The sequence below is a fragment of the Hypomesus transpacificus genome, chromosome 23 (assembly GCF_021917145.1).
Source record: "Hypomesus transpacificus isolate Combined female chromosome 23, fHypTra1, whole genome shotgun sequence".
Lineage (NCBI taxonomy): Eukaryota > Metazoa > Chordata > Actinopteri > Osmeriformes > Osmeridae > Hypomesus > Hypomesus transpacificus.
Genome location: NC_061082.1, coordinates 8,341,714 through 8,364,130, shown reverse-complemented (window position 1 = coordinate 8,364,130; position 22,417 = coordinate 8,341,714). Strand labels below are relative to the sequence as shown.

General features: G+C 47.4%; 1 protein-coding gene across 19 annotated transcripts in view; it reads right to left on the bottom strand.

Annotated features, from left to right (window-relative positions):
• Positions 1-527: 527 nt before the first annotated feature.
• The window catches only part of neb (nebulin), a 56,017-nt gene continuing 34,127 nt past the window's right edge, over positions 528-22,417 (bottom strand). The window contains exons 90-138 of one of the 19 annotated variants that reach the window (XM_047047150.1): positions 22,214-22,318; positions 21,933-22,037; positions 21,703-21,810; positions 21,447-21,554; positions 21,137-21,244; positions 20,913-21,017; positions 20,707-20,811; positions 20,416-20,514; positions 20,201-20,305; positions 19,981-20,085; positions 19,700-19,804; positions 19,488-19,592; positions 19,287-19,391; positions 19,015-19,119; positions 18,800-18,904; positions 18,538-18,642; positions 17,113-17,217; positions 15,787-15,888; positions 15,527-15,634; positions 15,310-15,414; positions 15,117-15,221; positions 14,908-15,009; positions 14,673-14,777; positions 14,482-14,592; positions 14,220-14,330; positions 13,957-14,058; positions 13,611-13,715; positions 12,996-13,085; positions 11,667-11,780; positions 11,475-11,579; positions 10,530-10,634; positions 9,766-9,870; positions 9,211-9,321; positions 8,275-8,385; positions 7,651-7,764; positions 7,316-7,420; positions 7,008-7,112; positions 6,367-6,471; positions 5,735-5,827; positions 5,223-5,315; positions 4,971-5,063; positions 4,229-4,321; positions 3,569-3,661; positions 2,958-3,065; positions 2,625-2,811; positions 2,386-2,478; positions 2,081-2,224; positions 1,787-1,890; positions 528-1,459 (exon numbers count right to left, since the gene is read on the bottom strand). In XM_047047150.1, coding sequence (XP_046903106.1) covers positions 1,286-1,459; positions 1,787-1,890; positions 2,081-2,224; positions 2,386-2,478; positions 2,625-2,811; positions 2,958-3,065; positions 3,569-3,661; positions 4,229-4,321; positions 4,971-5,063; positions 5,223-5,315; positions 5,735-5,827; positions 6,367-6,471; positions 7,008-7,112; positions 7,316-7,420; positions 7,651-7,764; positions 8,275-8,385; positions 9,211-9,321; positions 9,766-9,870; positions 10,530-10,634; positions 11,475-11,579; positions 11,667-11,780; positions 12,996-13,085; positions 13,611-13,715; positions 13,957-14,058; positions 14,220-14,330; positions 14,482-14,592; positions 14,673-14,777; positions 14,908-15,009; positions 15,117-15,221; positions 15,310-15,414; positions 15,527-15,634; positions 15,787-15,888; positions 17,113-17,217; positions 18,538-18,642; positions 18,800-18,904; positions 19,015-19,119; positions 19,287-19,391; positions 19,488-19,592; positions 19,700-19,804; positions 19,981-20,085; positions 20,201-20,305; positions 20,416-20,514; positions 20,707-20,811; positions 20,913-21,017; positions 21,137-21,244; positions 21,447-21,554; positions 21,703-21,810; positions 21,933-22,037; positions 22,214-22,318 — 5,289 coding nt within the window. In that variant the 3' untranslated portion in view covers positions 528-1,285. Of the gene's footprint in view, positions 1,460-1,786; positions 1,891-2,080; positions 2,225-2,385; positions 2,479-2,624; positions 2,812-2,957; positions 3,066-3,568; positions 3,662-4,228; positions 4,322-4,970; positions 5,064-5,222; positions 5,316-5,734; positions 5,828-6,366; positions 6,472-7,007; positions 7,113-7,315; positions 7,421-7,650; positions 7,765-8,274; positions 8,386-9,210; positions 9,322-9,765; positions 9,871-10,529; positions 10,635-11,474; positions 11,580-11,666; positions 11,781-12,995; positions 13,086-13,610; positions 13,716-13,956; positions 14,059-14,219; positions 14,331-14,481; positions 14,593-14,672; positions 14,778-14,907; positions 15,010-15,116; positions 15,222-15,309; positions 15,415-15,526; positions 15,635-15,786; positions 15,889-17,112; positions 17,218-18,036; positions 18,139-18,537; positions 18,643-18,799; positions 18,905-19,014; positions 19,120-19,286; positions 19,392-19,487; positions 19,593-19,699; positions 19,805-19,980; positions 20,086-20,200; positions 20,306-20,415; positions 20,515-20,706; positions 20,812-20,912; positions 21,018-21,136; positions 21,245-21,446; positions 21,555-21,702; positions 21,811-21,932; positions 22,038-22,213; positions 22,319-22,417 lie in introns of all 19 variants that reach the window. The other 18 variants (XM_047047153.1, XM_047047156.1, XM_047047155.1 and 15 more) reach the window with 18 other exon arrangements.

Genomic DNA, 22,417 nt, shown 5'->3' with positions numbered 1-22,417 from the left:
ATATGAGTTCCCCTAGCCTGCCTTTGGTCCCCCAGTGGCTAGAAATGTTGTTAGGTCTAAACCAAGCCCTGGGTATTCTTCTCCGCTTTTGAGAAAATGAAAGCTGAAACACTTGGTTTTGAAAATCCATTCCTTATGTCGTCATAAGGAAGGTTACCTCCCCTTTCTCTGCTTTGCCCGCACAGAGATTTGGCCCACCAATGAGAAAATGAGCTACAACCTTGCCAGGACGATATTGATTTTTCCTCAAGACATCATGGATTGCAAACGACAAAGCTTTCTTCGTCATAGCATTTAAAGCTACAGACACAGAAACTGCACTTCCTGAGGAAAGTTAATTGTGGGATTGCTCGTAGTGGCTGTAATTCTGCACCAGGGCTGAATTTCGGGAAAGACAGTATCAGATACAGTATTAGGGGACCACTAAGGCCTAAATAATGTCATGGGATCTTTAAATTTGACTGAAACCTGCAGGAACCCTGTATGAGATGAGGGTCCTGTGGAGGAAGAAGGACTCTGGACCAGAATACTGCTGAAGCTAGATGTGCTTTATTAGCTAATGATTAAAGGTATACGACTTCATTTTCCCTTCAAACCTCGGCAATCGGAAGAAACAAAACACACATGCTACTCATGGCCAGCCTTCAGTAAAGGAGGGAGGAAAGAGGCTCATCTTTTACAACTCTTCAGGACAGGTTTGATAACGGGAGGAGATGGTTGATGCCTCCTTCAGGTTACATACATCTTTTCTTAAAACCCCTCTATTGTGGTTTTAAAGTTACACTATAACTGGTTTCTTTCGATTCATCCTTCATGGCATTTAAGCCCATCCATTTGTTCTTGTGTGAAAGTTACAACTCTCAAAGCGTTTTCATAAATATTAAACAGAAATATTTAAATATGGTTGTTTGCAATTTACAAAATAATGGGCTTTTTTCAGTCACATCATTGTTCTTGCAAGACATGGGTCTTGGAGAAGTTTAACATTCTACTATAGTCTATGATTCATATCGGTATGTATAAATGTATGTCATGTAGTCAATTGTCAGGTCACATCCATAGGCAGTGCGTACACACAGACATACACAACAGTAGATTGTCCCATTCTAGCAGATCATAACGTATACACAACCTACTGCTAAAAACCTAAACACTACACATATATAACTGCATATTCATAAAGCCACAGATCCAGCCGCAGGTGGGGCCACCAATCAGGTGTCCACCCGGATGCGTCTCGCCCACTCCGGAAGGACGTTGGGGTTTGGGTGGGCGGGCCTTAACTTTAGATAGACTCAACGTAATTGGCTGGCAGCATGCCAGTCTTGCCGGTGCGCTGCACAGTGCCGTACATCCAGCCCTCGTCGATGGACTGCACGTTGACGATGACATCACTGTCCTTGAAGGACACCTCGTCGTTGTCGGCAGCCGCATAGTCATACAGAGCACGCACAGTCTTCTGGAATGGGAGAAAACAACAGCGAAGAGTTCTTGAGTCACGGCCAGGCAGACACAGAAGGACAGTGACTCATTGTGACTCAATGAAAGATAGACTGACTGCTCACTGGCATCTAGAGGCCTCCCAAAATGTATTCAACTGATTTGCTACTCGAGATGGTGCTAACAATGGCCTCCCCTTGACTATATGTTACAAACATGCTCCTCGATTTGTCTGGAATCATAATTGGGGTTGCACAAGCCTTGTGTGCTTGCACAATGTAAGCTCCCCAAAAAATACTTTTCAACTGTGTGTGTGTGTGTGTGGGTGCTTGTGTGCGGTACTGACTCCAGTCGTAGAGGGGTGTGAGGGGACAGAGGACACTGTGGTCTGCTGGGTGGCCACAGAGGAGGACCTCTGCTGCAGCTCCACAGTCTTGGCCTGCTGGTATCCTGCAGAAGGAAGAGAAACACAACACTGCTCGTCACCACCACACCTCAGGCGGGAGGTTGAGATCACAGACCAAAAGGCATGTCTCCCGTGTTTACAATAAATGCTGCCCATTCTGAATGTTTTCAGAATGTACCAAACCTACTCAGCGAGGCACTGCAACATTTGTGATTCGTCGAGATCTGCTCTCACCTATAGAGGAGGCTCCAAAGCCGTTGCTGTACGTGGACATGTGGTGGTCCACGTTCTCAGACACCTCCGACTTCTCTCCGTCTCCTGCTCCGCTCATAGCGCTGGTAGAGCGGGAGTGCTCCTTGCTGCGGCGCTGGGCTTGGACTGGCAGAGGGGGAAAGGGTTAACATCAGCATCACACGGCTGCCGGACAAGACCCATGCCAAGTAGAGAAATGTGTTCAGTCAATGTCACGATGTTGAATTGAAACAAACTCCTCCTTGGCAGTGGAACAGACTGTTCCAGATTGTTCCATGACTCCTCACCTGTCATCATGTGCAGACTCCTGGACTGGATGTTGTCCTCAGCAGGGTCATAGTCAAACACAGAGCCTGGGTTGGTACGCCACACACGCAGGTCTGAGGACGACACAAGAAGATGAACAAAGCTGGACTTGAGGGTGTGCACATGCGCATATCTGAATGTGTTTTTTTATAGCATTTTTTGCGTGTACAGTAAAGATCAGATCGCTCGAGTCATTTCAGGAAGTGGTTGAGACGAGTACCAGTGATGGTCTCCTGGTCGTGCTCCACCGCACGTCTCCTCTCCATCTCCACCACGCGCCTCTGGATGCCGCGGTAGTTGATGTCGCTGAAGTCCTGAGTGTTCTTCTTCACGCGCTCTGTCACAAGGTCGGTGGTGGTGGGAGTGAAGCTGCCCTTGCTCTTCTCAAAGTCCTGGTGGTATCTTACCTGGTGGACGAGGTCATAGACGACCGTTAATCGTATGTTCAGAACACACTTCAAATGTATGCTTACTGTAGCTAGACTCGGGACAGATCTCAGATCGATTTCGATCGACGTCTGAGTCGACGTCCCCACGAGAAGCGGTGTCTCACTCCAGAGATGTTGCGCTGGGTCTCCTTGACGCGTCGCATCTCGGGGGTGTCCAGCACGAAGGCGGCCTTGCCCTGCACCTGCTTCCTGAAGCTGTCGGAGTACAGCACCTGTGGGGGCAGAGGGGGAACGATCAGCTCCACACACCACGCTCCACACGGCACCAGGAGATGAGGACACCACAGACAAGACGCACAAAGAGGTGGACGGACAGAGAGAGCGGGCGACCGCCAAGGCCGCTGGGAGAAACACGGGAGCGTTAAAACGGATCTCAAGACAGATGAATTAGCAGGGGGGAATCAAACCTTTTAGAGAGGGGGGGACATGATGAGGGAGGACGGGTGGCTGAGAGGGGTCTCAGACAGGAAGAAGATGGAGAAGACTAGTCTGAACAGAGGGAGGAGTTAGGGAGGAGGTCCACACCACACAACAGCTGGTGGTATTAAACACATCGGGAAAAAAGGAGCGTATGAGAGCGTTCAGGTCTGCGTTAATGGGATGAACTAAAGCCAGAGGAGGGTACTGGGGGGGGGGGGGGTTAGACTGGGGTTAACGTGGGGACTACTGAGGCTCTAAAAAGGATGACGGCACACGTTCCCTGTTTCTGGAATACCGAGCTAATGTGTTCTTGGTTCCGTTTCACTCTTTCCATCTCGGGAGTGAACACCACGGGGGTTCCCTTGGCAGAAGCGTCCTTATACAACACCTAGGGTCAGGACAGAAGCACAGCGCCCCCCAGGGGACAATCAGACACCTTGCAGGACAAGAGCCGGCACACGCTGAAATGTTAGTTCTAAAAGACACAACCCAAAGGCCCACGATAAAGCAAGGGGGTGGACACGCAAAGAGTCTCTCGGGTCAATGAGAGAAGCTGGGTCATAGGAAAAAGGTTAGAAACACCGAGGACAACGTCGGAAGCGTCGGGATGAGTCCGATGAAGGGAGATGGCGGAAGATGGCCTCACAGAAGACAGAAAATGAATGGGTGGATGAAGGAAGACATGGAGAAAAAGGGGTGAAAGTGGGAGAATGTCAGGTCGTATTAGGGTCAGGACTTCCCCTGGTGATGACGGTTGAGGAAAAAGGGGATACATCTTCTGGGTGTATGGTGGTCATGGGTGCAGGGAGATGAGACAGAACAGATATACTGGTGGAGGGGATGGGAGGATGATGTCAGCTCAGCGGGTACGGACGCAGGGAGACGAAGGGGTGAAGTGGAGGGTCACTCTCAAATCAAAAGCTGGGAGGAAACACGTGTTGGCGGGTTCCACTACCGCACTGATGTTCTTCTGGCTCTCCCGGACTCGCTTCACCTCCGGGAGGTCTGATATGGCCGTTCCCTGACCCAACGAGTCCTTGTACTTGATCTAACCCAGGTACAGGGTCCATGCAGAGTAGACAGAGAGACAGACAGACAGACAGAGAGCAGACGTAAGCCAGGGACGGAGGACAGGCAGCACATGTACTGTACAACAGTACAGTCATGGAACTGGAATAATAACACACACGTAGTAGACTAAACAAAGGACAAGAATGCCAACATTTGAACACATCGACATACCAGAATGTTAATGATTTGAAGCCCTTAAATATCACAACACGATTTGGGTGGTTGGATGTGATGGTGATGATTTAAATGGGATATTAAGGTCTATTTGGGGATGTTTGAGATACAGGTTGTCTGAGGTGAAGCTGGATTAGGGCTGAATGGGGCTGTCATTATAGAAGGGGTGACGGGGCAACTAGACAAGGACAGGAGTATTGTAGGTTAAGGTAGGGCAAGGGTAGGACCTGGGGCAGGGCAGAGATGGGACATGGGGTAGGGTAGGGGTAGGATCAGGAGTAGGATCTGGAGTAGGGCAGGGGTAGGATCAGGGGTAGGGCAGGGCAGGGGTAGGATCAGGGGTAGGGCAGGGCAGGGGTAGGATCAGGGGTAGGGCAGGTGTAGGATCAGGGGTAGGGCAGGGGTAGGTAGGGGTAGAATCAGTGGTAGGGCAGGGTCACACCATGGTGTACCGTGCTAATGTTCTGCTGATTGCGTTTAACTCTCTCCATCTCTGGGGTCTCTGACAGGGCCGTTCCTCCACCCAAATCCTCTTTGTACTGAATCTTTAAACAGGTAGACAGCAGCAACCAGTCAACAGGGGGTTAATGCCTTTCTACTAAATGAATGGGAGGCTGTAAACTTTAGAGTGATTGGGAAGTCGACTGCACAGATCCTCCCACCACAAACGAGCACTCCTATGTGAAACTAGAGAGAAACTCTACCGAGCTGATGTTCTTCTGGGTCTCTCTGACCCGCTTCACCTCAGGAAGGTCTGGTATGGCGATGCCCTGACCCAACAACTCCTTGTATTTTATCTACCAGACAATACAGGTTCCATGAAAAACACAGAGCGAAACAAGAGGAACAGACAGAGAGCCCATGCAAACATACACAGACAGGTACATACAAACACAGTACATAACAACAATAAATACATATTTCCATTAGGTAATCAGGGAAGGGGCTTAGACACAACAAATGGCTGTGTGGCCTGGAAGGATATCTGCGCTTGAAGCACAGTGAATCCTGGCATTAGTACCAACTCAGCACACCGGGTCTGAAATGGTGGGGGGAAAAGAATGGCTGCTGTTTCAAAGGGATTACAGAAAGTAAGCTGCCGTTTGTTTCTGAGTGTGAGGGAGAGAGGGAGGGAGAGATGGAGGGAGTGATGGAGCATAGAGGGCAGAAGGGGTGATGAGTGCTGGGGGAGAGGCAGGGTCACACCATGGTGTACCGTGCTAATGTTCTGCTGATTGCGTTTAACTCTCTCCATCTCTGGGGTCTCTGAGAGGGCCGTTCCTCCACCCAAATCCTCTTTGTACTGAATCTTTAAACAGGTACAGGATAAAACAGTGACCAACAATCTTACCATATGTCGAGAAACTCACCTGGACCAACAACAGAGATATTATATTTAACAAACTTTCCTGTTGACTCAGGTAATTTGTGTATTGGCTGGACAGGCCCAGCATTAAAACAGACAGTATTGACTGAGACAGCACAGTAACAGCACAGATGACATGTCAACACGACACAGAAACACATTCTACAGAAACACAGAAGCAAGACACTAGCAGCATTATTGTTAACCCCAGGGTTAAAGCTGCTACCTTTCAGACTAGAGCAACACATCACCAGCGATGGGTTAGTCGCTCCTTTAGAGAACCATCTACAGTGGTTAATGTCTACTAGGTTTGTACTTTCGAAAGACCAAAAAGGGCTGCATATCAGGGAATGTTAACCTTCACTTCAAAAGAGAAAAAAAAGTTACCAAAGAAAGCCAAAGAAAAAATTAAGGCAAAAATTTGGTATTAGAAAAAAGGGTTAAAAAAAGAAAAAAAAAGAATATGAATGAGTAGTAGGTACCGAGCTGAAATTCTTTGTATTTTCTTTAACACGAAGCATTTCAGGGGTGTCCTTTATTGCACAGACTTTGCCCTTTGTGTTTTTAAAGTCTGTCTGGTACTGATTCTACAGAGGGAAGAGCAAAAGTGTCATTAAAATGTTGTCATGGATACAAGAGAAAAGAAAGAGACGGTATGTGAAAAAAACAATATCGCTCTTTCATTTAATCCTTTTAAATCAAAAGGATTAAACCTCGTCGTTTTAAGGACCAGGTTTACTTCACAGTTCATCCCGCGCCGAGTTCATTGGACTTCTGAACAGTATGAACAGCAGGTTTAACTAGTCTCACCATCAGAATCATGACATTAGCTACTGTACTTCTCGGATTTCATCAACTCATAATAACCATAGCTGTACAATGTGTTGCTGGTTTTAGTTATGACAACACAGCACAATAGACATCCATGAAAAACATGAAAAAGTACAAAGTATTCAGGGAAATACTTTGAGAAGTAGACATGTAGAAACACAAACATACACACAGAGCCACCTGGCAGTGACTGGCTTGGGATGAGAGCCCATGTCCCTGGGACCACAGAGCCTGTCGTCTAGAGGGCAACTAGGGGTTTCATCTGCTCTGGAAGGTTCTCAACTGTACTCACTGTGCTGAAGTTCTTCTGGTTCTCACGAACTCTCTGCATCTCAGGGGTGTCCAGGACTGGCACATAGTGAGACATGGTCTTCTCAGCCTCCTCCCTGTATTTTTTCTGTTGGAGAGAGAAAAAGAAGTCAAACTAAAGTACGCTTCGCAAACCACAAAAAACCTTCAAAATGATCTTGTCAGATCATGATGACGGGTTATTCAACTAACAACACATCGACCGACCATTCAAACACAAACAAACAATTTGAAATAGCCGTATAGTAAATGCAACAAATGCATAATAGATGTTGGCTGTGTATCACTCACCTGGCTGATGATGTTCCTGATCTGCTGGGCATGGAGAATGTCTGGGGTGTCGATGACCGAAGTGTAGCTGGCCCTGTCCACCTCCGCTTTGTGCTTGTACTGAGACTGAAGGACAAACCGACACTCAGTACCCAACATCGACACACTTTTCGAAAAGCTAGAGCCATCGTATGAGTAACATTTAAGTGGCACGAATGATCTGTATCAGACACATTTGGTATGCAAAGTCAGGGCAATATGAACCCAACGTAATTGTAGGTAAATGCGACCGGCCTTCTACAAAAATGTATCAAAAGATCAATGTCAGATCAAACATCACCAAAGGTTCCACAGACCTGACTGAGGATGTCGGTGGCGTTCCTAGCCCTCAGGAAGTCTGGGGTGTCGGTAGCCAAAGCTAACATCCCCTTGCCCTTGATCTCCAGCTCCAGTGACTTCTTGTACTCTCTCTGCAAACACCCAAGGGACATGCGTGAGAGTGGGACACACTTCACCGTCACCGCATTGAGAGACACTGTAACGACTGGGTACTGGGAGAGGAAAGGGATATTCTAGGGGCTGCAAAGCAGAAATAGTCAACGGTGTAAAGAGATTAAGGACACTCCTGAAGGAAACGTGAACAGAGGTTAGCACAAATCAACTGGAGACACTAGAGATGGGATAAATCAAGTTATGAGGGAGAAGGGGGGGTGAAAAGGGGGATCCACTCAGAGCTGGAAGACAGAGGAAGGTTAGCTGTGAATATCGGTGGCAAAGTTACAGATCCACTTCAGTGACCCTATCTGGTTAAAGATCTCATCCATCCACTGCAGGGTAGGAATCATTAGTGATGTCATCAGTGTGCGCCAAAGAGGAAGTGGCAAACTCAGCAGCAACTGCCCGGTTAATGTGGTGATGAAGCGGGTAGAGGAGGACACAAGGGAACGGAGAAAGGCCAGTTCAATCCGCTGCCATCCTACCTCACTCAGGATTTGAGTAGCATTCCTTGCTCTCAAAAGCTCCGGAGTTTCCTCAAAAACTGTTAGCCCTTTACCCTTGACCCCCTCCTCTAGGTCCCTCCTGTACTCCCTCTACAGGGAGGGAGAAGAACAGAGAGACTGCAGGAAAACAGACAGACAGGCAGGCCAGACCAGAGCAGGGCAGACCAGAGCAGGGTACACAAGCACAGTACAAGGCAATCTGGCAAGCTCTTTCACCCACCAACTCTGCTCACAGTCACCAACTCCCTCCGGAGTTGTAGTTTCAAACTAGGACAGGTTGGAGGTAAATGTACAATCACAATAGCATTACTGAATGAATATGAAGTCATTTAGTTCATTTGAAGAGAGACAGGAGCTCATGCCTGCCTGTCATTACAGCATGCAAACAAGTTTCTACCTCAGTTAAACGACTTGTGGTAGCCAAAGAGGTTATGACAACCCACACAGACGAAGCAAACTGAAATAAAGTCAACCCAAGGACCAGGTTATTTTTTAAATGAGTCATAGTGTTCTTAAGTGTTGGGAGTGGAACAGTGTGTACGAGGGTGTCAACACAGACGAGAGTGCAGACAGGCAAGGAGGGAGAGAGAACCAGCAGACAAACACAATGAACTCCAGACTACTACTGATGACATGATTTACTACGACAGAGAAAGGGTGGGCGTATTATGAGTGTATTATACAGTGTATTGTCATTAAGAAGAAGTGAACCATGCAATTTACTTGGACTAACCAGGCTGGAACCAGAGGAGCAAACAGCACTCGTGTAGGGAGTGGAGAGGGGGGGTGGGGGCTTTGTGGTCTTAGTATAATTACTACGTAAGGGTGGGGTGAATGGATTTTAGGGTGAGGAGGAGACGAAAGGGGGAGGAGGGAGGTATTAAAAAAAAGTGGAGAAGGGTATTTGTCGTTTACCTCGCTGGCTATTTTGGTGGCATGTCTGACATGTAACATGGCTGGAGTGACCTCCAACCCTGAGAGGTTCTTGCCCTTTATGGACTCCTCATAGTCCTTCTTATAGTCTTTCTATTGGCCGCAAAGACAAGACAAGGACAAACACAGCTGAGATAGGACATGCAGCCAAGACGGCATGGTGCACAATGCGCTGCCCCCCACCCTACCAAGTAAAGATAAATAACAGGTACCTTGAATGTCCATGGACGATCAGAGGGTCATGTGACTGCCCCTACATACATGTACACGCAACAAGTCTTCTACACCGCTTACCTTTCCAATTCAAACCGTTTCATCCAACAGTTCATTTAACAGACCATAGAGCATAGCCCTTTCAATGTCTTAAACAACACAGACCTCCGATTAACATAATCACAAGAATAAGCAGCAGAACAAACGGATGTATGGAATGTTTTGGAAGAGGCCGTTTCGGTTTCCCCATCATGTGATCCAGGGTGTCCTGCTGAGGAGAGGCAGGGCGTGGTGTCACTGACAGGCTGGGGGGAGGGAGCTCACCTGGCTCTGCATGTGCTGGGCCTCCTTGGCTGTCACGTACGTGGGCGTCTCAAAGTCCAACATGGCCTTTCCTCTCTCTTTCTCATACTTCTCCTTGTACTTCACCTGGAGATGGCCACACGCACACAGTCATACATACGCTCGCTACATGGGTTGTTAGCCTATGTTGTAGGCTTGACAGATCCTAGTTAGGGGTAAATGTAGAGTCAACGCTGCATCAGGAGTGGGATAATCAGTCAATATTCACTCGTGTTTTATTCTAAAAGAGTACAATGTGGTTTATTTCAGTAAGCAAGGTTCGTTTCTGTCTGAAGTAAACTGGGATGTATGCTTCACAGTAAAGTTTTTCTAATATAAACATTTAGGATTAATAGGGGGAGTGACGCTTGAGAAAGTCTTTACAGATTCAATAAAACTACCAAGTACAGTGCTTTTACAAGTCAACCAAACCCTTAAAAAGTAGCTCTATACAAACAAAAATGTTGTTTAATCTACTGCCTCTATTTTACAGGTTTGGAAAGCACGTCAGCACGATTGCGTGGTAAAAGGGAGCATTAACATTCATCTCAGAGGTCTCTCTACCGCCCCGTTCTCCTAGCTGTGAGTAGGAAGCAGGGAAGAAGAGCCCAGGGATCAAGGACACTGAGACGTAACCATGGAGATGTTCAAACAGGAAATGGCAGCTCACACCAACACTTGGGGGGAAACGTGAGGGATGTCTGTAGGGCTCCACAGGTGTGCTCATGACATCACGACCCACTTACGTGACTCTGCAGTTCTGAGGCCTCCTTGTGGTGGAGCTGTTCAGGTGTGTCGGCGATCATAAGGTAGTGACCCTTACTGTCCTCAAATTTCTTCTTGTACTGGTACTAAGGGGGAATGCCCGGTAACGTGAAGCAGTTCAGTACAACAACGAAATCAAAAGGTGTATTTGCCCACTGCCACCCATTTGAAAAACAGATGTTTTGTAAAAATGTGGACATGAAAATGGGAGGGATCATGCCACATTAAAACAGATCACAGAATTTGTGGAAAAAAAAGAGGAAGAAAAAGTTGGAAACAAAATCCATATGGGATAATGGTCATTATGAATTCATAAAAGATGATATTCTGCATATTGGTCGAGATAAAAAAACAACAACAATGCATGAAAGATGAAGGGTGAGGCAGGGTTTTTTAAGATGTTATGGAAAAAGTTAAAGAAGTTATAAAAATGGTTATAGGAGTTATAGAAAAAGGTCATATATCTAGCACATGGCAACATGACAGTCACTTCATAATAAAAATAAAAACATCAAAAAAGAGATGAAGGTTATGATGTATGCTAGTTGAAGGAGGTTTAGAGGTCAGAGGTGAGAACGGCCAAGGGTCACTACCAGATGATGTCCTTGGGAGTTATGGATGAAGAATGATGCTACTGGGTATCTTAGTTCTAGTTGAGCTCAGAGAGAAAGCGACAGACCCTGATGGGTCCTCGTGAGATGGGCGCACGTAGCGGTCTGGAGGCGTTAGAGGTGACGTGGACGGAGTGATGGGACTCCAGGGGGAGCCCAGGCGTGGATGAACGGTGAGTGGATGAACGGTGAGTGGATGAACGGTGAGTGGATGAACGGTGAGTGGATGAACGGTGAGTGGATGAACGGTGAGTGGATGAAAGGCAGGGAGGGAGGGAGCGAATGAGTGAGAGAGGAGGTTAACGGATGACTTACGGCGCTGGACAGTTTGCTGGTGCTCAGGTTGTGTTGCATGGACAGAGATTCTGCCATGTCGGTCACCGGTTTGTGGATCTTCTTCAGGTCGCCCTTGTACTTCACCTGGGAGAGCAGAAATACAGGCACTCAGAGACGCATGATAATACAGGTGGTGGGTGGGGTGGTATTCCGATCTGGGAAAGCACCTACCTCACTAGCCAGCACGTTGGCATCCTTCAGTGTCTGGTAAATCTTACTGTCCTTCAAGTCATACTGTGCCTTCCTTCCTTTCATCTCATTGTCATGCTTCTCCTTGTACTTCACCTATGAGGACAGGCCAATGTGTTGACGCATGTTAGTGTCAATCGGAAAGACTGTCTAGGCATCGGCGGCTATCACACTTGGAGAAACAGATTAACAAGGAGGAAAACAGGATCACATAGCAATGGGTCCCATTGTATAAAAAGGGCTTATGATGATCATTTAGTTTGAAAGTATGGGATGGGATCTTTAGACAGTAAAAGAAGTACATTCCAAATTGAGAAGTCCCAATCACATTTACAGTGCATTCTAGTCGATCAGATGGAATCTGCAGTCCCTTGTTATACAGAGCAATGGTTGTAATCAAGAACAGTTTGTGCTCTACCTCCTGGGAGTAATTAACTGCCGCATGCTGATTTATCGGAGGAGAGGGACTGTAGGGTCATTTTACTGTACCAGCTACTTCCAGGAGGCAGGTCAAATAGTCCAAACACACAGACAAGTGTACAAGCACAAACATGGAGCTCATATATGTATGAGAGTATATATGGTTGATGGGAGAGGGAGACTGTGATGCAGGGATCTCATTGCAGACATAGTCCGAGACTCCAGATCTGCAGAAGAACCAACTTTAGAGTGGAAGACAAAATACCAAACTGCAAACATCAGGCAGACGGAGAACCTGAAGGATGTGTAAACCCAATAGTCCTATTTTCAATAACCAGTCTCGTCCTTGGCATGTATTCAACTGGGACACATTTGACTGTATATTTGATATATTACTGGATTTACATACTGGATTTACACAGTCCTTACAGTACAGGGAAATTGTGTAGTAGAATGATGCAACAGTGTTCAGCCTATGACAACATGTCACCATAGAGGCCATTTCATACAGGGCACTGGGACAGAGATGTCGAGTGATGTGTATGTCTTGGTGGTACGTCACGGCAAATAAATACAATAGAGGAGGCACGTTTTCAATTCAACTTTGAGGTGAATTTGATGGCTTCTGAATTAGTAAAGGCAAGGCTATGCTTTTTATGCTTGTCAGAAAGGCAAAGGTTTGCCAGAGAAATTGAGAAAAGCGAGGGTGAACACTGACAACACAAAAAGGACAGGAAAGATCATTTGAACATAACGTGAGACAAAACCGCCCCAGAGCCCTAAGAAGTCAGGCGGTCAAGTCAAGAGAAAGGGAGGTGCAAAGACGACAGACAGGAAGTTGCAGCTGATTGGTTCCCGGTGGGGGGGGGGGTTTGAGGTTGGCCTCCTTACATTACTAGACAGGGAGCTCATTTTCTTAATGTGGCGCATCTGGGGCGTGTCGTAGGAGGCGGTTCCATGGAGGGAGGGCATGCCCTCTACCTATAAAGCGTAGCGAGATGGAGGGGTGAGAGCAGAATAAACACAATGGACATGCTGGGGGAGATGGAGAGAGAGGGTTGTACATGGTGGGAAAGGCATATGAACACATATATCTCTGGAGGATCAGACGAGACTGACAAGGACAGTGTGGGACATACTGGAGATATTAATGCAGGATGGCAGGGGAAGCACTAATGATGAGCTTTTAACTGCTAGCTGGCTCAATTGTTAACGGAATAGAGCGTTTGAGAGCACTACAATCTATGGGCGCAATATCAGTCTCTGGAAAGCTGATCTGAAACTTGGATTGATCACCACACCAGCTGAGGGATAAAACCATCAGGGAAAAAATACGACACAAAACTCGTCTGAAAGCAGACCGTAACAAACCACTTGAGAATGTCAAATGTGGACAGAGTAGGTCAATGTGTCAAAATAGGCAACTGATCATCAAACGGGGCAGAACGGTGTCGACACCGCCCCAGGACAGGGCTCCCTGGCTGGGTGAAGGAGTGGTTACCGTACCTGGCTGGTCAGCTTGGACACCTCTGTGGCCAGAGCGATGTCAGGGCGGTGGGCCAGGGAGCCTCCACGACTAGCCTCCTGGCGAGCCTTGTCACGGTAGCCAACCTGACGGACAGACACGGAATACCGTTAACGGACAACACAGTCTTGTTGATGTGATAACGCAAGATACCTTTTTTGGGGGGGCGTAGAAAATAACCTTACTATTTATATAATCATCTTACAGGGATGTTTGTCCAAATTGACTTAGAGCGAACATGGATAAGCAAGCCACAACCCCTATATTTGCAAGTCTAATTGTAAAAGCCACTGGGCCAGGAGGGCAACCATGGTGTACATGACTTACTTCACTGACTAGCTTGGCAGCCTGGGTGGCCTTCCTGATGTCAGGACGGTCGGCTACAGAGGTGTAGTTCAGCTTGGCCTTGGCATCTTTCCTATAGGCAAACTGGGAGGTGGGCAGACACATCAAAACACAAATCTGACCAAATGTAGAGTCCGCCAAGAGAACGTATTCATGAGAGATGGACACAAGTGTTATCTATTGTAAGGAAACCCTATGACTGAGATTAGAGAGCTCGTAAAAGGGTTGAACAGAGAGAGACTCACATTGCTCTGGTTCTTGGCGACCTCCATGGCATGCTGCACATCAGGGGGTACACTCATGTTGTTGTACTTTGACTTTCCTTTCTCGGCCTCAAACTTCTCCTTGTAGAGTTTCTGTGGTGGACAAGATCGTGGGGGGGGGGGGGGGGGGGGGGGGGGGTGTTTAGTGACAAAGATGGTGGGGGGGGTGGAGGAGTTAGTGACAAAGCAACCAAAAACAGCTCAGCCTTTAGATGATCTCCATCCTAGTGTGGGTGCCACTCACCCCGCTGATGAGCTTGTTGATCTCCTTGCTGTGCACCGTGTCCCGGGTCTGAGCCAGGGTGGTGAAGGAGCCAGACTGCTGGTCCTTCTTACTGGCCTCTTTGTATTTGCTCTGAAATAGGTCCATCAACAGCCAGTCATGAATTGTTCCTACGTACCGTGACCCACAAATCCAAGTAGGATATTTCTTACCTCAGACACAAGACTGCGCACTGCTTTGGCGTGAAGGATCTGAGGAGTGTCCATAACAGACTTGCACTGTCCTTTAGACGACTCATACTTTTGTCTGTATTTCACCTGGAAATAGGGTTAAGGTTATAAAACAAAACAATAGGAAAAATGGGTTATTAAAGGTCTAAGGTTGTTCAGGTTGATGGGGCATGTCTTGAGTGTGACTGTACACTGAGAGAGTAACTGAGGGACTCACATTGGACATATCAGAATTGTTCTTGGCCAGGACGGTAAGCTTGTCATCCACCACGGACATCACACAGCCTTTCAACATCTCCTTGTCATACTTGTACTCTATCTGTGGATTCATAAAAAAATAAATAGGCATCACAAAAGCCAGAGATTGAATATGGAGGCATTGAGAAGTTATCGTTAGCGATTTCTTCTGAATAAAGTTGAACTGACGTCACTCTGCTGGAAGGTGTTCTTGGCATTATGGACAAAGTCAGGTCTGTCCACGGTCCAGATCCACTTGTTCTTTGTGGCCTCGTACTTCTTGCGGTAATCAAGCTGCAGAAGGAAAAGAAAACAGTTATCCATCCATTCATTCATCTAATCATCCTAGCTTACTCGAAGGCCAGAACGGCAAGAGACTCACATTGCTAATGTTCTTGTAAGCCTCCTTGGCGGCGCGGATTTCGTGGGAATCGGGAGCCATGTTGATCTGAGCCTTGCTCCTCTCATACACCTCCCTGTACTTCAGCTGCAAGAAACAGAAACACGGGTCAAAAGGTCAAAGACACAGAACTCCAGCTAAGACTCCAGGCCTGGCAAGCAACCGATGTGGTAAGTCCATGATGGTTTGAGGGACGTACATTGCTGGTGATCTCCTTCACCCTCTTCATGTGGTTGGTGGCTGGAGTGTCATAGGGCAGGGTGTAGCCCTTGGCCTTGTTCTTGTGGTATTCCATCTTGTAAATAATCTGGAAGGAAAATAATCGACTTTGTGAGACCATCATCAAAGACAAACTCCATGAAGCCGGGAAAGTGGGACAAATCTACTTAAATCTGCATTAAAATGTGTGTTTTCACTTTGCCTGCTTGAATGGACAGACACAAATCCGAGCAGACTCACATCACTGATCTTCTTGCTGCGTTTATGGGACTCATGCTCAGGGGTCTCCAGGATGGAGGTGAACTTGTCCTTGGCTTTCTCATACTGCTCCCTGTACTTCCACTGAGGGAAGAGGTGGGGTAGAGGGACACCAAAGATAGACATCCTCAGACAGTGTAGTATTCGTTTGATCCACATCAATTTCACAATCACGAGAATCATCTATGAATTTACCTTGATTTATATTATGTATTTATCATTCATGTTGTATGATTGCTGTATAATTGATCACAACTGTAAGGTTACACATAACTACATGGATGTGTGGATGTGTGTGTGTGTGTCAAATGCGGTTGTATTGAATAACATGTATAATAGCCACATCAAGAAATGCAAAAATATTCTGTGAGGCTACAAGTACATTACAAGTACTTGGAATGTACAGTACATTCTACATGTAGATATATATTCATATACAAGTTAGATGAACTTGAACATGATAAGACGTGTATAGAGGAGAGGCCATGCACAGGTGAGTTCATGTCCTCAGTACGGGCTTTACATGCAGCAACCAACAAACAAACAAACAGGCATGGTCAAATATTTAGGGAGATGGACAGACAAACGTGTTACCAATACTCAGATAAAAGGTAGCTGTTGTTTCCATGTCGGCAATTTCCATCAGCAGCAGTTTGTTCACGTGATGATGCAGCAACTCCACAACTAAGCTACTGTATTATGCCACTGATACTGTGCAGTATCTCTAACACATGGTTCAACAACAATGACCATGTGGCACAGGAACATTGAACAGGAAAGAGTTAACTGCACTGAAGATGTAAAGTATGTGGTTTCTGTTTATCGGTATGATTTCTAGTTTGATTACACTTATGTGAATCTATTAAACTACTGATTGTGTCACTGGCAGGGAAGATTCCACATTCCAAACTACCCCGGAATGTCGGTCATACTCAGTGTGTTTGGGACAGGGTGACGGAGGGTAGCGAGGGGTCTAGTGGTCAGTACAGTGTGTGTTTAGAAGCAGGGTGAGGACACGTGGAGGTTCCACAGCTGGAGTTAGCCAGGATAGAAATTACAATGGAGAGGATGGGAAGTACAGGGAATTCTTGAGGCTCTGTCCAGAAACAACGTCTAGGCCTCAGCCCTCTGACACTGGGAGAACACGTGGCGGGTCCAGAATAAGCAATGTCGACTCCAGCTATCCCTTGGCCTGCCTGTGTCATCCGTGCACCAGTGTCTGTGGGGGCTAGTCTAAGGGGGTTGTTTGTGAACAGATGCCTGCTGTAGGGGAGAGGGATTCTGGGGCTCCACTGCTCTGATGGTTACCTCACTCCTCATGCCAGAGTTGTACAGAGACTTGAGGATGTCTGGTCGGAGCAGCTCATTGCAGCCACTCTTTAGCAGCTGCTTGGCTCGGGATTTATATTTCATCTGTCCACGTCAGGACAACACACACACACACAGACAGACAGACACACACACACAGACACAGCATGCCAAATGTGAGGACGGCGACACGGACAGCTGGCTGGCACGGCGTGGCCTGGTGACTCGCAGGATCCAGGCACGGAGTCCGAGCTGGGTCTTAAACTGTGCTCTTGGGCTCAAGCCGCGCCTTTAACCCTTTGTGTTCTCTTTGGGTCATTCTGACCCATCAGTCATTGTGACCCACCGTCGTATTGCGACAACTTTACCGCATACAAAAACAAAGTGAAGCATTTTCTTTTAACCGTTGGGCTGTCTCGGACCCCCCACATTGCAAAGGTTAAAATAAAATTATTTTTATATTGGGTAAAATTCGGTAAACACAACGATGGTTCGTTATGAACCTTTGGGTCATGTGACCCGAAGGCAGCACAAGGGTTAAGAAAATCTAGGGAAAATGGTGTGATCGTCTCCTGTTAGGGCCCTTTCGAGGAGATGGACTCACTTTGATAGTTTTGTATTCACATAGAAAAGAAACGTGTGGGACACAGGCCCCTCAGGCCATAAAAGAGCACAGTTTAAGATGAGTCCTGACCACTCAAAATAACCCCCACTGGGCTACTTGAGTGGCAGAGTGTGGGAGACCTGTGTGTGCGAGAGAGAGAGAGTTGTGAATGTCAACGGGTGACATCCACGACCATGCGGACATGGCCTCCGGCAGGCAGCAGATGACCTCATGCACTGGGCTCAGAGGCAGGCGTTCTGATTGGCCCACAGGAGGCGGGCGTGGGCGGGGCGTAGGGCTAGCTGGCTCAGGGGTGTTACCTGGCTCTGGTTCTTGGCCTCCCTGGCCATCAGGTTTTTGGGATCATCCAGAATAACGGAGTACTTATCCTTGTTCTTCTCATAGGCTGATCTATAGGTCCTCTGCTCAGAATATCAGAAGGAAGTTAAAGACAACTGCCAAACAATAGTTCTCTGTGTTTTTAACACACTCGAGGGAGAAAAGTCAGTTAATAGCATTTGATAAGGATGTCCAGAGGAATGTTCTGCCGGAAACAAAATAACTACATATAACTGAAGTGATAACACATTAGAGTACGGTGAATACAAAGGGGAACCAACATTCTTAGCTATGGATGAAGGATCTCAATATTACAATAACATGACTGGCATCTTTTACCTTAACAGCTGACAATCCAACACAGATGCGGGTAAAGAAAGCACAGAATACTCATTACTGTGTCTGCTGATCAACATGTATATTTCGTAATGCCTATAGACCATGAAAAGATTTGATGCATCCAAACGGTATCAGTGACTTACGTCGTTGATGAGAACGGAGGCGTTCTTGGCGGCCTGGAAGAAGGGAGTATCGCACGTGTACTTGAAGTTGTATCTGTTCTTCTCGTATGAAACTTTGTACAGCCTCTGTCGTCGTGAGGAAACGCATGAGTGTGGTTACGACAGCAAGGAAAATGTCAAACAATAACCTCAGGTGGCGTCCAATGTACAATCACAGATCTCAAACGTGTGCTATAAAGTACATGTTCATCACAGGTTGGATACGATATCGTGGATCCCTTACCTCACTGTACAGAGTCTTGTTCTTCTCTGCCTGCACCATCTCAGGTCTATCCCACACAAAGCAGCCGATACCCTTCATCCAATCCATATCCTCCTTGTATTTGATCTAATGTTGGAGACAGGGAATGGGGTTAGTCATGTGACTCCAACAGACGCGACTCGGTGCAATCTGACTGAGCTGTGGAGGGTTATTGAGGCGCCTGAGCCGACACTCACATCGCTGACGGCATCGCCGACATTCCTGCTGTGGAAGAACTCGGGGCGGTCGGGCATGGACCTCCACGTACCGAGAGAGTTGATGTACTTCTCCCTGTACTTGACCTGGGTGACAAAGAAAGAGATTAAGAAACTGAACCACAACAAGTGTATTTTCTTTTTCTAGTTCATCCCTCAAAGGAACTCGGATCAAATTGACTTTTGCAGATATGACAGCCTGCAGCCTAATCCCCTGGGACGCCAAAAGGGCAGAGAACCCAAACCAAACTCACCTCACTGATGTCATCAGTGACCCTGCGATGGCAGACGATGTCCAGGGCATCCTGGACAGTGTGGTAGTGTCCCTTTGACAGCTCAAAGGTCTCCTTGTAGCGCAACTGCAGAGGAAACGGGAATACAGTCATTCAGACAGGGGTGAAACAACGGCCATGAAAAGTCAAGCTAGACCTTTTCCCCCAACAGATCATACTCACGTCGCTGGCGTTAAGGTAGGCCTTCTTGGCGCGCACCAGGATGGGCGTGTCGGCAATAGAAGTGTACTTGTGCTTCATCTTCTCATACTGGTTCTTGTATTTGTTCTGGATGGTGAGACAAGGGGAGGTTACACCCCTAATTTACAAATGCTGTGCCCCCCCCCAAAAGAGATCTGATGGCTGAGGTAGAGGAGACTATTGAGAGGACTTACTTCACTGCAGACGACCTTCATTGCTCTGGAATGGTCCATAGTGGGGGTGTCAATCTCCTGGGTGAAGTGAGCTCTCTCCTTGGATGCCAGGTCAGTGTACTGGTACTGTAGACACCAACCACACAAACACACCTCAAATGACCAGCGGATCGTTTTTGTGCACAAACAGTACAGGAAACAGAGTGGTTTATTCCCAACTAGGCTTGTGGAGACAAGCTCAGCGTATGAAAACCAACACATGCAATTGATGGACGGACTGGAAATCTTCTGTCCCGACTTGCCTGGTTGGTGAGCTGCTGGGCCCACTTGACTCTCTGGATGTCCATGGAGTCCAGAGTGGTGGTGCACTTGCTCTGCTCCTCCACGGCCTGGGCTTTGTACACACGCTGTGGAGGACAGGAAACAGGAAACAAAGGCAAAACACTTCCGGGTGACTCAGAGCTCACTGGACACAACTCGTAGAGTAGGAGGGAGGGACGAGAAGGAAATCGGGGAACTCACGCCGCTCATGTGGGTCTTGAGCTCAGACACACGCTGGTACTCTGGGGTGTCCAGGACCACGGAGAACTTGCCGCGGTTCTTCATGGCTTCGACGCCATAGCTGGTCTATTTGAAGGGAGAGAGGAACTTCAAAAACACGATCCACTGCTAAGTTGTATCCACGGTAGAGCTTTTACGCTGAGCCAAAGGATGATGAAGCGGGTGATGTCGATTACCCTGAACTTGGTGATGTTGCGAACATGGACCATCTCAGGGGTGTCATACAGGAAGCAGCCCATGCCCCTCAGCCACTGCAGGTCCTCTTTGTACCTCAACTGGAAGTGACATCATACACACAAGTACACAAACACACAGGATAGTTACACTACTGCTGCAGTACATGTATCAGCGTGCAAAACACAACAAAAACACATGTCGATAGATGGTTAACCTTATGAGACAAATATAAACACGCAAGTCACACATCTGCACTCAAATCCCATCAACGTATGAGTCTTTGGACGTACATCGCTTGTGATCTCATTCACATGCTGGCAGTGCATGAGTTGAGGAGTGGTCGCCATGGAGATCAAGGTGCCTCTGTTGTTAAAGTACTTCTCCTTGTAGCACAACTGTGGAAGGGAAAAGAGGTCAACGGATGTGAAAAATATGGCGTGAAAAGAACATTGTAGTGACCAAAGTGGTGGCATGAGGTTGAGAGAGGGAGACTCACGTTGCTGATGGCCTCCTGGGTCATCTTGACCTGTTTGATCTCGGGGGTGTCATATTCAGAATGGAACTTTTCCTTCTCCTTCTCGTACTTCTCGCGGTACAGACGCTGTGAAGAGAGAGAGAGAGAGAGGGGGATTAAACCAGTATAACTCACCCACTACCTTCAGAGAGTACATCCTTGTCATGTGAAGGACAGGAGTCAATGTTGGCAAGGTGTAGCCTTACGGGGTTGGTGATCTTGTTAGCCTTCCTGATGTTGACAAAGCTGACCCCCTCAGGGTCCAGGGTATACGCCTTGGCCTTGGTCAGGTCATGGGCTTCACTGTACTTCACCTAATTACGACACAAACACAACACCATCAACTGAGTCGGGAACATTAAAAGAAAATGTTACGTCACAACAATTGAAACACCATCCGGTAGAAGCAGTTTCATGATCGTAAATGTATTTCTAAAACAAGTACACGGCATTTAAAGCTTCACGACCAAAGATGTTCCCCCTATTGTTGAAATCCGAAGACGGCAGGATGCTTACACTGCTGGTGACAATGCTGTTGGCTTTGGCCTGCTTATTCAGAGGAGTATCGTAGGGAAGGGTGTACCCAGTGGGCATGAAGGTCTTGTTGGCTTCTTTGTAGAAGTTCTGGAAACACAAAAGGAGGATGAAATCAGTGACAATTGAGATTCGATAGTGATAATCTCTGGTACAGTTCAAATGCACAGTTTCGGATGAAGGCTGAGGTCAACTTTGTGGGTGAGGGTTGACACTCCTGTGTGACAGAAGGACATACTTCACTCTGGATGAAGTTGGCCATGCGTGCCCTCTCCGTATCGACGGTGACTGCGGGGGCGCTGTTTGTGCCCTTGACGTTGGTGGCATAGTCTTGGCGATAGTGAAGCTGAAAGCAACAGGGAAGAGAGTGAACAGGTGAGAATTTCACCGAGAGAAAATAGTCGTCCATACGTGTGATGACGACAGCAAGAGGCGGTCTCGAAAGGGCAATCCCTCAGGGGAACTTACGTCGCTCAGGTTCTGGGAGGCCAGCTTGCAGTTCTCATAGCCCGGGGTCTCCATGACAACAGAGTAGTCCTTGAAGTTCTCAATACCCTTGGCTCTGTATTTGTTCTGGTGGGCGTGAAAGAAACATACATGCATCATCACCATACCGATTTTGACGAATCAGACTCATTTGACTTTGGAAGGGTCGACGCGATGACGCGGAGAAGGACGAGGGGGGATGGAGGAAGTGCGAGACGTGGATGAGCACAGAGGTGGGGAGGAGGGCGAGGAGAGGCTCTCACCTCGCTCTGCAGGATGTTGGACTGTTTGCAGCGTATGATCTCAGGAGTGTCCCAGGCGTAGCAGCCAATACCTCTCAGCCAGTTCATGTCGTCTTTGTAGAAGATCTGGGGAGACACAGAATGATCAGCAAGGGGCAAAGTCACCGCAAAAAGACAAACCACAACAGCGATGTGGACTGATGTCTCATCACGAGTATGTAACTT